Source organism: Bos grunniens, chromosome 7, assembly GCF_055505025.1.
Source record: "Bos grunniens cultivar Pamir isolate PY7600 chromosome 7, Bosgru_T2T1.0, whole genome shotgun sequence".
Lineage (NCBI taxonomy): Eukaryota > Metazoa > Chordata > Mammalia > Artiodactyla > Bovidae > Bos > Bos grunniens.
The window spans coordinates 50,154,230-50,168,800 of record NC_141171.1 but is presented as its reverse complement, the minus strand read 5'-3'; the positions used below and the strand labels follow the sequence as shown (position 1 = coordinate 50,168,800).

The 14,571-nt window shown below is 43.4% G+C and overlaps 1 protein-coding gene across 7 annotated transcripts in view; it reads right to left on the bottom strand.

The window, feature by feature from the left end:
* Positions 1-14,571, bottom strand: part of CTNNA1 (catenin alpha 1) — a 344,567-nt gene that overhangs the window by 8,100 nt on the left and 321,896 nt on the right. For all 7 annotated transcript variants that reach the window (XM_086411845.1, XM_086411843.1, XM_086411841.1 and 4 more), the window contains 3 exons: positions 13,591-13,747; positions 2,629-2,829; positions 1,739-1,890 (listed from right to left, as the gene is read on the bottom strand). In XM_086411845.1, the coding sequence (XP_086267971.1) occupies positions 1,739-1,890; positions 2,629-2,829; positions 13,591-13,747 (510 nt within the window). The remainder of the gene's footprint in view (positions 1-1,738; positions 1,891-2,628; positions 2,830-13,590; positions 13,748-14,571) is intronic.

The window sequence follows — 14,571 nt, the reverse complement described above, 5'->3', positions numbered from 1 at the left end:
GAGGACAAGACATCAAGAAACCAAGAGGCCCTGGGGTTGGAAGGATGGTTCCTGAATTAAATCAAGACAAAAAGGAGCTAAACCAAGGCTGCTGCAGACCTACTTGTCCTTGCTCTCTGAGCCCTCCCAGGTGACCACACCCAGGTTCCATCTCACCACACCTGCCAGGGCCTCTCATACTTACGATCCAACACAGCAGTGAGCACACAGGAAACAGCTACTACATGCCAGGTCCTGACCTGAGCACGTTATCTCCAATTCATCCCATCAAAGCTATCAACACCATCATCTGCATCTTAAGAGAGATGAGGGAACTTGCTGAGAGTCTCAGATGTGAGGAGGAATCCTGCTTCCACAGAACAGGCCCTAGATGTGCAGGTATCCTGGGGTGTGTGCAGTGCCAGCTCATTTAAAACCCCAAAGGCATTCACCTCAGACACTCAACAACTCATGATTATTAATGTTTCTTCTATTCTCTGTCTGCACGCAAAGAACTTTGGAAAAACAGGGCTGCATTTTGCCACACTGGTGCGCTTGACCCAGGGATCCCTTCGCACCTCTGGAGGCCAGGCCTCCCTGAGCATGGGCTGCTCTCCAGCACAGCAGCAGGGGTGAAGAAAGCAACAGGCTCCCCCAGATCCCCTCCCAACCCCCAGTATGTGCAGGTGACCCGGGCCTGCAGGAACAGCCAGCAGCCAGCCATACAACCCTTGAGCCATTCTCGTTGCTCCTTACCCGAGAGGAGTGCAGTAATGCCCAAGTGTTTTTACGTTGCATACAGAATGCATCCAGCCTGATGCAACTACTTAGGAATGGCCTCTGGTAAAAAGGGGGACACAACCCTGTCCACCTTGGAAGGTCTGACCAGCAAACCATGAAGGTGTAATGGAAACTCCCTGACATGACTAGACTGTCAACAGAGCCCAGCAACCGTCTACTCAGCAGGCCGATGTTCCAAATGCTGGCTCTGTGGCTACAGCAGGGCTGGCCCAAGCCTGGGGGCATCCAGGTGACCCCAGGAAAGCTTGGCACAGGTCCTGCTCTCAGCTTCCAGAGCAACACATTCATGTTCAGAACAGCGTGTGAGGGATCAGCTGCTATGTGAGTCCCAGCCTAAGACACAGGATGATCACAGAGGAGGTGTTGGTTTCTCAAAACCCCATTGTTCATGTCCAGGGGACCCCAGACACTGTCTCAGATGGTGAGAACTGCCGCTGGCTCAGAGAAGACGGGTCAAATGGGGCCCAGAGTGGGTGGCATTTCCCTTCAGCCATGGTGAGAGGGCTCTTGGACACTTGGCCCTGAGATCAGGAGCATCACCGAGGGCTGCACAGCCCCTCATCTTCCACCTCAACACCCTGGGGCTCTAGTGCCCTGCCTGCCTGCCACCCCTCTGAGGTGAGGAGTGCTACATGTAAAGAACAGCTTCAACCTGAATAAGGGAAATACTCCCTTCTCTGAAATTCACTGAGGAGCCTTTATTTTCTGTCACTGCCCTTTAACTCAAGAGGAAGCCTCAACTCATACTAGGTCCCCTTTTCTCAGCCCAAGTTTGGGCTCTAACTTGCAAGTAAAAGTCATTTTAGACAACGTAATTAAACATATCTCCTCCTAACAGCCCTTAGATTCATGGTTTTAATATACTGCCAACACATCTGTTGAGTTCCAGAATGATGCATTGCTCAAGTTTAGCAAATGATAAGGAAGCTGTTAAAACATCTGAAATGCAGTTACTCACCCTTATCATCAACACCGCTTTCCTGATGTCCCGGATGCCATCATACACCAGGCGGGAGGCATCGATAAACTCGTTTTCATCCATGGGCTGGGCAGGGTCTGAGCTGAGGGCTTCCACAGCCGCTTCCACTTGCTCAGTAAAACGCGGCATGACTGCAGAGAAGAGAGATGATAACATCACCACCAGCCCTCCTAAATCCCTCAGTCAGATGCAGAGAGGCAGAGTGGATGATGAAGAGCCTCTGCTTCTACCTATGTGAGAGGTATTTATGGTTCAAATAAATTAAATGCCATATTTTACAAAGACTTGAATCCTCTTCTTTGTCTCTGGCTAGATTCTGCAACACAGGATTTAGATGGCTGAGAATTTGAATTGGGATTTGGACTGAGGAGCCTGGTGGGCAGGAGTCCATGGAGTCACTAAGAGTTAGACACGACTGAGCGACTTCACTTTCACTTTTCACTTTCGTGCATTGGAGAAGGAAATGGCAACCCACTCCAGTGTTCTTGCCTGGAGAATCCCAGGGACGGGGGAGCCTGGTGGGCTGCTGTCTATGGGGTTGCACAGAGTCGGACACAACCGAAGCGACTTAGCAGCAGCAGAGGCCTTGCTAGAATGGGACCCTCCTTAATTTAGTGTTCATTAACTAGAGATATAACTCAGAAGTTCATCTTAAAATACTGAGTTTAGAGTGACTCCCATTACTACCTGTGGGACACAAATAAGGGAAACGTGTTTGTGTGGTCTTACTGTGGCTGACCAATGACTCATCAATCTGATGTACCTTCCAGAACTCTTGTCCGAAAATCAAACTGAGTCCCAATGTCCTACTTCCTAACCACAGGGCCATCTGTGTGTGAGGAGCACAGGTAAGGGAGGGAATCCCGCACCTGTGTTGGAGAGCAGCTTGGTTGCTTCCAGCACCTTCTCTGTGTAGACCCCTGGTTCATAGTTGTCCATCTCTGAGGTTACGACATGAATGACCCGGGCAGCCCGGCCTCGAATTGCACCAGCTGTGCGGTCCAGCCCATCCACATCTTTCTCTTGGAGAGCAATGACACATTTGTTCACGTCTTCCAAAATGTGATTCTCTGAGGAACAAACAAAAACAGCCGAATGAGGGAGGAGGCCTCCCACCAGAAGGGGACAATTTTAAGTTGGCACCTGTCACTCATCCAGTGCTCACTGTGTGCCTGCTACTGTGCCAGAAGCTTTACACACATCATTTCACTCGAGACCAGATTACCCATGGGATCAACTCTCCCCTAGAAACTGGACCTGTAATCACCTCCAAGAATAACCATCTTTATTCCAGGTTTAGAAGAGACAGGCAGAGATGCCCATCTTTCAGAATCCTTGATAATTTCTCTTTCCCTTAAACAATTTCACTGATTTTATATCCCGAAGTCTAATTAGAAGACAAGGTTCACTATTCCCAGTCCCTTGCCCCTTGCTCCAGGAGATGCCAATGGTATTCAGACAAACGACCTAGACATCAGGACAACTCTGGAACATGAGAAGGGCCTGGAAGGCAGGCAAAAGCCTCGTTGGAGTTGGATTTGGAAGATCTACCAGAACTGTTTCTCCTCAAAGACAAAGCTTCACCCTGGGTATCGGGAACCCCAGAATGAGGAGTTCACGTTAACCGCATCTATAATAGCGAAGTGGGAGCAACCAAAATGTCCCAGAATAGAGTAATAAATTATGGGCACTGTGCAGCCATTGAAATGGATGAGGATCTGCAGGGGCTGATGCAGAATGGGAAAGGGAATGTTCTCACCACCAGGAACTGTGCAGTCCACCAGCAGACAGCCCTCATGACAGGGCTGCCCACACCGCATGGGGCCGGTGGGTGAGCGACACAGTCTCCAGGTCATTGTCTGGCTATTTTCTTCCTGCTCAGAAAGCAGCTTTCCTTAAGACACACAAGAAATCTGAGAAGCATTGTCTGTTAAAGACATGCTCCCTTTCTTAAACCAAGACAGTTCATGTCTCAACAGGTGAAAGACTAATGGCTCTGGTTTTTCTGGAAGAGTCAGGACTGTAATGTAATCTGTTTAAAAAACACATATGGGGACTCCCCTGGTGGCTTAGTGGTAAAGAATCTGCCTGCCAATGCAGAAGGCATGGGATCAGTCCCTGATCTGGAGGACCCCACATGCCACGGAGCAACTAGGCCCAGGTGCCACAACTACTGAGCCCACACGCCTCAGCTACTGAAGCCCGAGAGCCCACACACCGCAACAGGAGCCCCCGCTTTCCGCAACTAAAGAAAATCAGGTGCAGCAATGAGGACCCAGCAGAGCCATACATAAATAAAATTATAAATAATAAAACCCGAGAAACACAGCCGACCATTTCTTTGCCATCCTGGTTACCTTATGTTTTTGACCTGTCATTATCTAGGACTGGTTCCTGATTTAATTCCCTTCTAAAAGTCATTACCCTTCCCTCTCAGCCTCTGCTGACACAGTCATGTTACATAACACAATGTCTAGAAGAGTGATTACAATAGCTTTACCTCCTCAGATACCTCAAACAAGCAAGTGGACATGACGCTGTTTCCTCTTATCTCAAGGGGAGCCAGAGGTAAGTGCAAGTACTTAGCAGATCCAGCAAAGAACAGAGCCACCACAATGCCCTGCCTGTGGGCTTCCAGATACCTAGCAGGCTCCAGGAACAGGGCCCTCCATTTTGTAGTTCCCTGGAGATGGCAGGCATGGCTTGCAGCTACAAAACTAAACATACTCTTACCATGTGATACAGCAATTGTATTCCATACAAAGCCCCGCACACAGATGTCTACAGCATAACTACTCATAACTGCCAAAACTACGATGCAATCGAGGTGTTCTTCAGTAGGCAACCTGAAATACTGTGGTACATCCAGACCGTGAAATATTATTCTGCACTTAAAAAACAAAGTGCTATCAAGGTATGAAAAGACATGAAGGGACCTCAGGAGTTGCCAGGTTCTGGAGCAGGGAAGAGTGAACAGGTAGAGGACAGAGGGTTTTGAGGGCAATGAAAACACTCTGTATGACGCTGTAATGATGGCTACATTGGTACACTACCAAGAGTGAGCCGTGTCACTGTAGGGTCATCAATTATAATGAATGTGCTACTGTGATGGGGGATGTAGATAACAAGGAGGCTGTGCATGTGTAGGGGCAGAAAATAGATAGAAAAACTTTGTACCTTCTTCTTAATTTGGCTTCCTCTCAAATTGCTCTAAAAGTCTTAAAAAAAATTTTTTTTTATATCATCAATTAAATATCTTTCCAAGGAGCCAAAATACAGCAGTAAAAAAAAGGCGGGGAGGGGAGAATGAATTACCACAAGACAGCTAACAAGACCATAATTCAGCATCTTGCTCCTTGGAAGGAAAGCTATGACAAACCTAGACAGCATATTAAAATGCAGAGACATCACTTTGCCAACAAAGGTCTGTATAAGTCAAAACTATGGTTTTTCCAGTAGTCACATATGGATGTAAGTGTTGGACTAGAATAATTGATGCTTTTGAACTGTGGTGCTGGAAAAGACTAATGAGAGTCCCTTTGACTGTAAAGAGATCAAATATGTCAATCCTAAAGGAAATCAACCCTGAACATTCATTGGAAAGAATAATGCTGAAGCTGAAGTTCCAATACTTTAACCACCTGGTGCGAAGACATGACTCACTGGAAAAGACCCTGATGCTGGGAAAGGCTGAAGGAAAAAGGAGAAGAAGGGGACAGCAGAGGATGAGATGGTTGGACAGTATCACTGACCAAATGGACATGAGTTTCAGCAAACTTCAGGAGACAGTGAAGGACGGGGAAGCCTAGGGTGCTGCAGTCCATGGGGTCAAAAAGATTCACACATGACTTAATGACTGAAAAACAACAACAAATTCAAACATTAGGAGACTTTGAGTTTATACCACTGCACTATTAAAACATAAAATGTATTGAACTTTTCACATAAACCAATTTTAGGGGTAATAAATGAACAGACTGGTCATAGCAAACATCCTCTTCCTGCAACACAACAGATGACTCTACACATGGACATCACCAGTCTGTCATTACTGAAATCAGATTGATTACATTCCTTGCAGCTGAAGATGGAGAAGCTCTATACAGTCAGCAAAAACAAGACAGGGAGCTGACTGTGGCTCAGATCATGAACTCCTTATTGCCAGTTCAGACTTAAATTGAAGAACACAAGGGAAAACCACGAGGCCATTCAGGTATGACCTAAAGCAAATTATACAATGGAAGTGACAAATAAATTAAAGGGATTAGATCTGATAGAGTGCCAGAAGAACTATGGACTGAAGTTCATAACATTGTACAGGAGATGGTGATCGAAACCATCTCCAAGAAAAACAAATGCAAAGAGGCAAAATTGCTGTCTGAGGAGGCCTTACAAATAGCTGAGAAAAGAAGAGAAGCAACAGGCAAAGGAGAAAAGGAGAGGCATACCCATTCGAATGCAGAGTTCCAAAGAATAGCAAGGAGAGATAAGAAAGCCTTCCTAAGGGAATAATGCAAAGAAATAGAGGAAAACAATAGGCTGGCAAAGACTAGAGGAATCTTCAAGAAAATCAGAGACACCAAGGGAACATTTCATGCGAAGATGGACTCAATAAAGGACAGAAATGGTATGGATCTAACATAAGCAGACGAGATTAAAAAGAGGTGGCAAGAATACAGAAGAACTATACAAAAAAGATCTTAATGACCCAAATAAGCACAATGGTGTGATCACTCACCTAGAGCCAGACATCTTGGAATGTGAAGTCAAGTGGGCCTTAGGAAGCATCACTACAAACAAAGCTAGTGGAGGTGATAGCATTCCAGTTGAGCTCTTTCAAATCCTGAAAGATGATGCTGTGAAAGTGCTGCACTCAATATGCCAGCAAATTTGGAAAACTCAGCAGTGGCCACAGGACTGGAAAAGGTCAGTTTTCATTCCAATCCCAAAGAAAGGCAATGCTAAAGAATGCTCAAACTACTGCACAGTTACACTCATGTCACATGCTAGTAAAGTAATGCTCAAAATTCTCCAAGCCAGGTTTCAACAGTATGTGAACCAAGAACCTCCAGATGTATAAGCTGGATTTAGAAAAGGCAGACAAACCAGAGATCAAATGGCCAACATCTGCTGGATCATTAAAAAAGCAAGAGAATTCCAGAAAAAACATCTACTTCTGTTTTATTGACTATGCTAAAGCCTTTGACTGTGTGGATTACAACAAACCATGGAAAATTCTGAAAGAGATGGGAATACCTTACCTGCCTCCTGAGAAACCTGTATGCAGGTCAAGAAGCAAGTCAGAACTGGCTGGACATGACACAACAGACTAGTTCCATACTGGGAAGGGAGTACATCAAGGCTGTATATTGTCACCGTGCTTCAGTTCAGTTCAGTCGCTCAGCCCTGTCCGACTCTTTGTGACCCCATGAATTGCAGCACGCCAGGCCTCCCTGTCCATCGAGTCAGTGATGCCACCCAGCCATCTCATCCTCTGTTGTCCACTTCTCCTCCTGCCCCCAATCCCTCCCAGCATCAGAGTCTTTTCCAATGAGTCAACTCTTTGCATCAGGTGGCCAAAGTATTGGAGCTTCAGCTTTAGCATCAGTCCTTCCAAAGAAATCCCAGGGCTGATCTCCTTCAGAATGGACTGGTTGGATCTCCTTGCAGTCCAAGGGACTCTCCAACACCACAGTTCAAAAGCATCAATTCTTCGGCGCTTAGCTTTCTTCACAGTCCAACTCTCACATCCATACACGACCACTGGAAAAACCATAGCTTTGACTAGACGGACCTTTGTTGGCAAAGTAATGTCTCTGCTTTTGAATATGCTATCTAGGTTGGTCATAACTTTCCTTCCAAGGAGTAAGCGTCTTTTAATTTCATGGCTGCAATCACCATCTGCAGTGGTTTTGTCCTCTTTCACTTGCATCAAGAGGCTTTTTAGTTCCTCTTCACTTTCTGCCATAAGGGTGGTGTCATCTGCATATCTGAGGTTATTGATATTTCTCCTGGCAATCTTGATTCCAGCTTGTGCTTCTTCCAGCCCAGCTTACTTATGTACAGAGTACATCATGAGAAATGTCTGGCTGGATGAAGCACAAACTGGAATGAAGATTGCTGGGAGGAATATCAATAACCTTGGATATGCAGATGACACCACCGTTATGGCAGAAAGGAAAAAGGAACTAAAGAGCCTCTTGATGAAGGTGAATGTACAGAGTGAAAAAGCTGGCTTACAACTCAACATTCAAAAAACTAAGATCATGACATCTGGTCCCATCACTTCATGGCAAACAGATAAGGAAACAATGCAGTGAAAGACTTTCTTTTCTTGGGCTCCAAAATCACTGCAGATGGTGACTGCAGCCACTAAAAAGACGCTTGCTCCTTGGAAGAAAAGTTATGACTAACCTAGACAAAATATTAAAAAGCAGAGACATTACTTTGCTGACAAAGGTCCGTATAGTCAATTCTATCATTTTTCTAGTAGTCATGGACAGTATGAGAGTTGGACCATAAAGAAGGCTGAGTACTGAAGAACTGATCTTTTGACTGTGGTTTGGAGAAGACTTGAGAGTCCCTTGGACTGCAAAGAGATCCAACCAGTCAATCGTAAAGGAAATCAGTCCTGAATATTCATAGGAAGAACTGATGGTGAAGCTCCATTAATTTGGCTGCCTGATGCCAAGAACTGACTCACTGAAAAAGACCCAGATACTGGGAAAGATTGAAGGCAGGTGGAGAAGGGGACGACAGAGGATGAAATGGCTGGATGGCATAATTGACTCAATGAACATGAGTTCAATGGAAATGAGTTTGAGCAAGGTCCAGGAGATCAGGAAGGACAGGAAAGCCTGGCATGCTGCAGTCCATGGGTCACAAAGAGTCAGACACGACTAAACAACAACAATGAACCAATCATAAGAATAAAGGGATTTAGAGCTCATGTTTAGATCAGAAAAATCTTTTATATACTTATTATATCAATATTTATATAAATAATATCTACATATTACTTAAACTAAGCAGACTGGTACTGAGCCTGCCTACAATACTAACCCTAAAAATTGCTACTTTTACTGAATCTAACACAACATCTGGAGAAGGGGAAGAGAAGGGAAAAAAAGAAACAATGTTGCTAATTAAACTATGAACCAAAGTTTTCACATATCACTGATTTTCAAGACTCATCCCAGTTTCAGGATTATTAATACTTGGGGTGGGAAAACACCTTTGGCAATCATTAAGCACAGCATTCTTTTTCATTCATTAAACAAAGTGGCCCAAACTTCACCAAGGATTTATTAACCTTCATCTTGGGCAAGTAGTTTTTAAAAAGCAATTTAGATTTTCTTGAATTCATACAGGTTTTCTTCCAGACGAACCCAAACCAGGGAAGGGCCTGCCATTCTTTAGCCACCAAGGAAGGCTTCTATATCAGGAAGCTGACTAAATTAACATTTTCTACCCTCACTGAGACAGCCCCAGCCAGCTGAGGCCACTACGAACCCAGGACACAACCAACCTGCTCTCTATACTTGAGCCGTAAGGGAGAAGTGAGTTCCCACTGGACATACATGCAAAGATAGGAGGGTTGGAGGTACCCACACTAACTTAAGCCATAAGTTACTTTAACAGAATTTCTAAGGAAACTCCATTCCGAGTAGACACACCAATCTGGATCCCATTAAAAACTCTGATGGTTCAATATAGTCTTTATCTGTAGATGCTTCAAACAGGAAAACACACACACAAACACAACACTCTTATCTCCAAGGGATCATATTATGGACATTAATATATCTGGTTTTCATTTGAAAATCTTTCTAGGACTGCCTCTGCATATCTACCTCAGCCACGTCAATGGCTGTGCTGTACCCTACTGAACAGACGAAGGGCCATCATTTGCTTATCTAGTCTTCTCTTAGGCGTTTTGGTTGAAGTGAACATATTTGCAAGGTATTTTGGCAAACATCTGTGTACCCATCCTCAGGAAAATTTCTAGCAATGGGATTACTAAGTCAAAAGGCAAATGTGTATAAAGTAGATGTATGATGCCTAATTGCCCTCTGGGAATCAAGCCAAATGGTATTCTCCAAAAAGCCTGCATGAACTTACACTCAGTCCACAATGTCTAACAGGGCCCATTCTGCCCTCCCCTTGCTCTGGATATCTTTATCAGTGCAGCCTTAAGCATACACAAGAGATGATAATATTGATACTCCATATAGAGAATGTACTCCACTATTATGAGAAGAGCCTGAGTGCCTGACATTTAACTCACTCTATAGTAACCATTTTTTAAAAAATCACTATTAATTACTGTGGAAACCAGGCACAGAACTATTGAGTGACTTATTCATTCAGGATGCATGGGAGTCAGAGATCAAATATCACCACTTTCCTACCTTATCTTCAGTCCTGGAGTTTTGTAATTAAACAACCAACCAACAAAAAACTAGGTACAAAAATCCTTTTATTTAGACCAATCAAACCAAATTATTTTGGCATAGTGACAATGAGGCAGAGTACAAATTACTACTCTTATTTGTTGCCCCAAAGTATCTAATGCATTATATTGTTTCCAAGAGCACTTGGTTAAGAAAAAACAATAAACCCAATTATAACCACTCTAACCAACCACTTGCAACCTAAAAAAAAAAAAGAAGAGAGGGGGTAGGGTGCGGGAATCAAAACTTCCACATGAAAGCTGAGTAAACAAATGAGAAAGTAAACTGCATTTCCACGGAAAACATTTATCAAATACAATTCAAATGAAATTCAAACAGTCTTTATCGCTTTGATAAATTTCAAACCACTGTCCTTAAGGAATCAGTCCATATAAATATATTCATGGTTTACTGAATGTTGTGTAGCATCCTAAATCACCCCCAATATTTACAAGGCAACATTCTGAATAGAACAGCTTAGGGAAAACGAGTGCCCCTCCCTCTTCCCTCAAGTGGCTTGCACGTCCCTTTTATTTTCGAGTGCCACTGGCTCACACCTGACACACAGTGACTCAGGTTGCCCCTGCCCTGCAGCCTCATGAAACACTGCTATCAGGGTCTTGGTGGCTTTACCAAGTTATACACAATATAACCATTATTTTTTAAGCTGTAAAACTTGGGATATAACTTATAATAAGCACAAGGGAACTTCTGGAACCAATGGGACAGAATATGCAGAAATAATGGAGCTAAAACAGCAGAGGGTCCTTTCAGTCCTATCCCCTAAGTAACTTACCCTTGGAAGGGCTCTCATGAGTAGACAAGGCTACAGCAAACACACAGGCCCCATGGATTCCAAGAGGGACTGATGGAAAAGTCATTACTGGAAATATTCCTCCAAACCTATCCCACTGAAAAAGGGCCACAAAACCCCAGGACATGGGAAAACACCAATACTCCAAGGAGTCAAGTCGCATTCTTACTTTTCATTAGGTCAAATTTCATGAAGTGCACCAACCTTAAGCCAGAGCCTGTGCTGGGCAGTTGCCGAGCAGCCCCTTACTCAGAAACATGCCCACTTTGCTGAGGGACTACTGAGCACCACTGTGCCTCTGGGCGATGGGAAATGGCAGAGAGGGCAGACCTTGGCTTCTGCTGGAAAGACTGCTAAAAGCACACAGCTGCTACAGATGGCACCTGCTGTCCATCCTGCGGGGGGGGGCCTCTCAAGAGGCTGTGAGCTGGGGACCACTGGGTGCCTGCCCACTAGAAAATGGGATTCCTCTCAACGAAAGCCAGTCTGCTGGGTGAGATGGGGAGATATGTCTAATCTGCCACATAAATAGTGCTAAAGCTGCCATGGATGAGGTTAGTGTGTAAGGGTATAAAGGAATCTAAATGCCAAAACTTAACTGATCAATCCAGTAGCACTCTACACAGGCATCTGCCTGTCTCTTCCTTTCAAACCAAGCCCCTGAAAAGCACACCGTGACAACCAGAGGAATTTTGAGTAATAGCCTTGTCCTGTTAATTAATTAATTACCTGACAACTAAGCAAGCCTATGACAAAACCTTAGAGAAACACACTAATGAGGGTCTCTGAAATTCAGATGCTCTGAAAGCACTACCATCTCCTGACTGAGACTACTGTTCTGTGTTTATTTGCTAAATGGAAACTGTCTAAACTCTTTTCCATCAAGTCAACCCTTCTATTTTCCCACATTTGCATAAAAATTGAACATACTCACCAGACAAAAGTTATCTGTTAGAAAATCTGATTTCTCTTTACTGTTCTTCTGTTTTATGTCATATACCCTAAAGATATTGCCTGGATCCCACTAAATGCCACTGCAAAATCCCCTTTGTTCTCTGATCTGAAGAATGCTGCATGAGGGACATCTGATTCTATTATATTTTATTCTGCTGTAAGAGGACTAGAAATCCCTTGAGACCAAGCCTTACTTGGTAAGTAAGTTTAGGAATGTAATATCTATCTCCAGAGGGGGGCTTTGCATTTAGATTTCAGAATTGGTTGTTTGCTTAAAAGTGTGCTGTGAAGGTGGAATGTTTTTCTCTAAACCTATGAAAAAGAATAATTCAGTATTTCATTGGGAAAACAACAGAAGGCCAAGATTTCCCAAAAAAGCAATTGCTGCATTTTTGGCACCTGCAAAAATGTGCTTGCAAATAGGTTTTTTGTTTTAAAGTACCAGCACCTGCAATTTGGCAGTCCTGCAGCAGCATGGTTCACCCCCTTGTTTTGCAGTTTACAGACTCCCTGCTCCCCAATCTTTCAAGCAAAGCCAATGCTCCAGTCCCAAGGAGAGTGAGCAGAGACAGGGGAACATTGGTATGCAGAACACAGTGTCACCTTATATAGGTCACTGCTGGAGGACTGTGCTGTGCATGTACTTAAGTAACGCTTCTGTTTCAAGCCCCATTGCCGCTCACATCTCCCACGTTCAAGATTGTGGTTCCCTGGGGTGACAGGTAGTTTCAGCCCTACAAGGACCAGCCACTGACTGCCCAACAGGCCACTGGCCTCACGAAGCCTGGCACCTCCAGAGAGCAAGCAGCGTGGCCAAGGGCAGCAGAGGCCTGTTAAATGGAGAATGCATTTATACTTGCTCAACTCTAAGGAGATGGATTGAAATTTATCTGTGTGATAAACAGGGAATTGCAGTTGACAGACATTTTCTATATGAATGCAATTTACTATGTCATTACCAGTTTATGTTTATATAATGAAATCAACTGTTTTTGTGAGGTGAATTACCCAGATTTATTTTTTGCAAGTTCATAATTAAATGGTACTTAAATATTTCCTCTCTGTTTTCTATCTGTGCATCATGCAGACAGAGTCTTTCGAAAGTAGGCAGTTAAACTACGATCATTTCTGAGGGAGAGAGAGATGCTTTCCAAGCGGAACAATTTTTACAAAAGAAACTGAAGCTGATGATGCTGGGAATCCTGTCTCCTAAGTCTCACAGGCTCATTAACAAACCACCAGTCCAGCAGGTCAGTGTTTTTTCTACACACAACAGCAGCAATAAAGGTGGATGCTTATGGAGTTGTACAGGTCACAGCTTCAAAATCTTACTCCACACAGAGAACAACTTCCTCCAGGCAGTTTCCTGATTCATACCTCTGAGATTGAGACCAGCCCCACCACAAGCAGAACAACTCCAACCCCATGTCCAACTGCTTGGGAGTCACTGGTAGCTGTTTTCTTTAATTAAAATGAAAACCATCATAGTATTATTGCTAGAATAATTTACCTGGCCAGACTTGGGGGTGTTTTGATTGTCCATTATTGTAACATAGGTGAAAGTAATTATGCACATCCTCACATACTTCTCTGGGGAATCAGCTCATTACCTGAGACAGCCAAGAAGTCATCAATGGAAGTAATGTCATCGACAGCATCTGTGAGAACTCGGACTTGTTTTTCCCACTGTTCTTTAAAAAGATCCATGTTTTCTTGGGCCAGTTTACTCTGTGGTTTTGCTGCTAAAGCCAATGCAGCATTGATAACCTGCAAAGACATTAAAGTTCATTGTATACTCTTTCAGAGTCAAGAAAATAAAATAAGTCAGACACTTTGGTCGGTGGAGTGGCTATGGTTTTGTCTCCTGTGCATTTCATGAGGACACACAATACCACATGCTCCACTTAAACAGTTACAACGATGGAAACAGAGAAGTATTAAACAAAAGGCTTTACATATGAATGGGAAGCAATTCATCAAAAATACAGTACTGGAAATACTGGAACTATGGGCAGTAACAAACACAAATTATCTCTAATCTCCCCACTCTGTGACAGCAACTCTTCACAATTTCTGACATTTATATTCCAGGCTTTTTCTCCTCACATACACATGTACATGTGCCAAGTCAAAAAATTCACAATTAGAATTATATGCTAATAAAACTGACTATCCTGCTTCGTTTAAATACTTCTCCATATCATTAAATGTATGTTAAAACATTAACTGTTTAGAGATGCACCTTATAGGTGCACATCACTACTCCGACTGCAGGATGCCTATGTTTGTTCCAGTCACCCATCATTCTTAGTCTTGGGATGAACTTTGGCATTTTAGGCTCTTGGTACGTTCTCAAACTACATATGTGAAAAATGTTTTTCTGAGGCATACTGTACTTGACATACAACTTCAAAGAAAGTATAATATTTATTAAGTTTAAAAGTTATTTCTTCTAAAATAATAAGAAGTCATTTCTTTACAAAAAAAACAACAAACAGCTTTACTGAGATATAATTTATATGCCAAACAATTTACCCATTTAAACTGTAATATGCAAAGATTTTTAGTATATTCAGTTTTGTAACCATTCA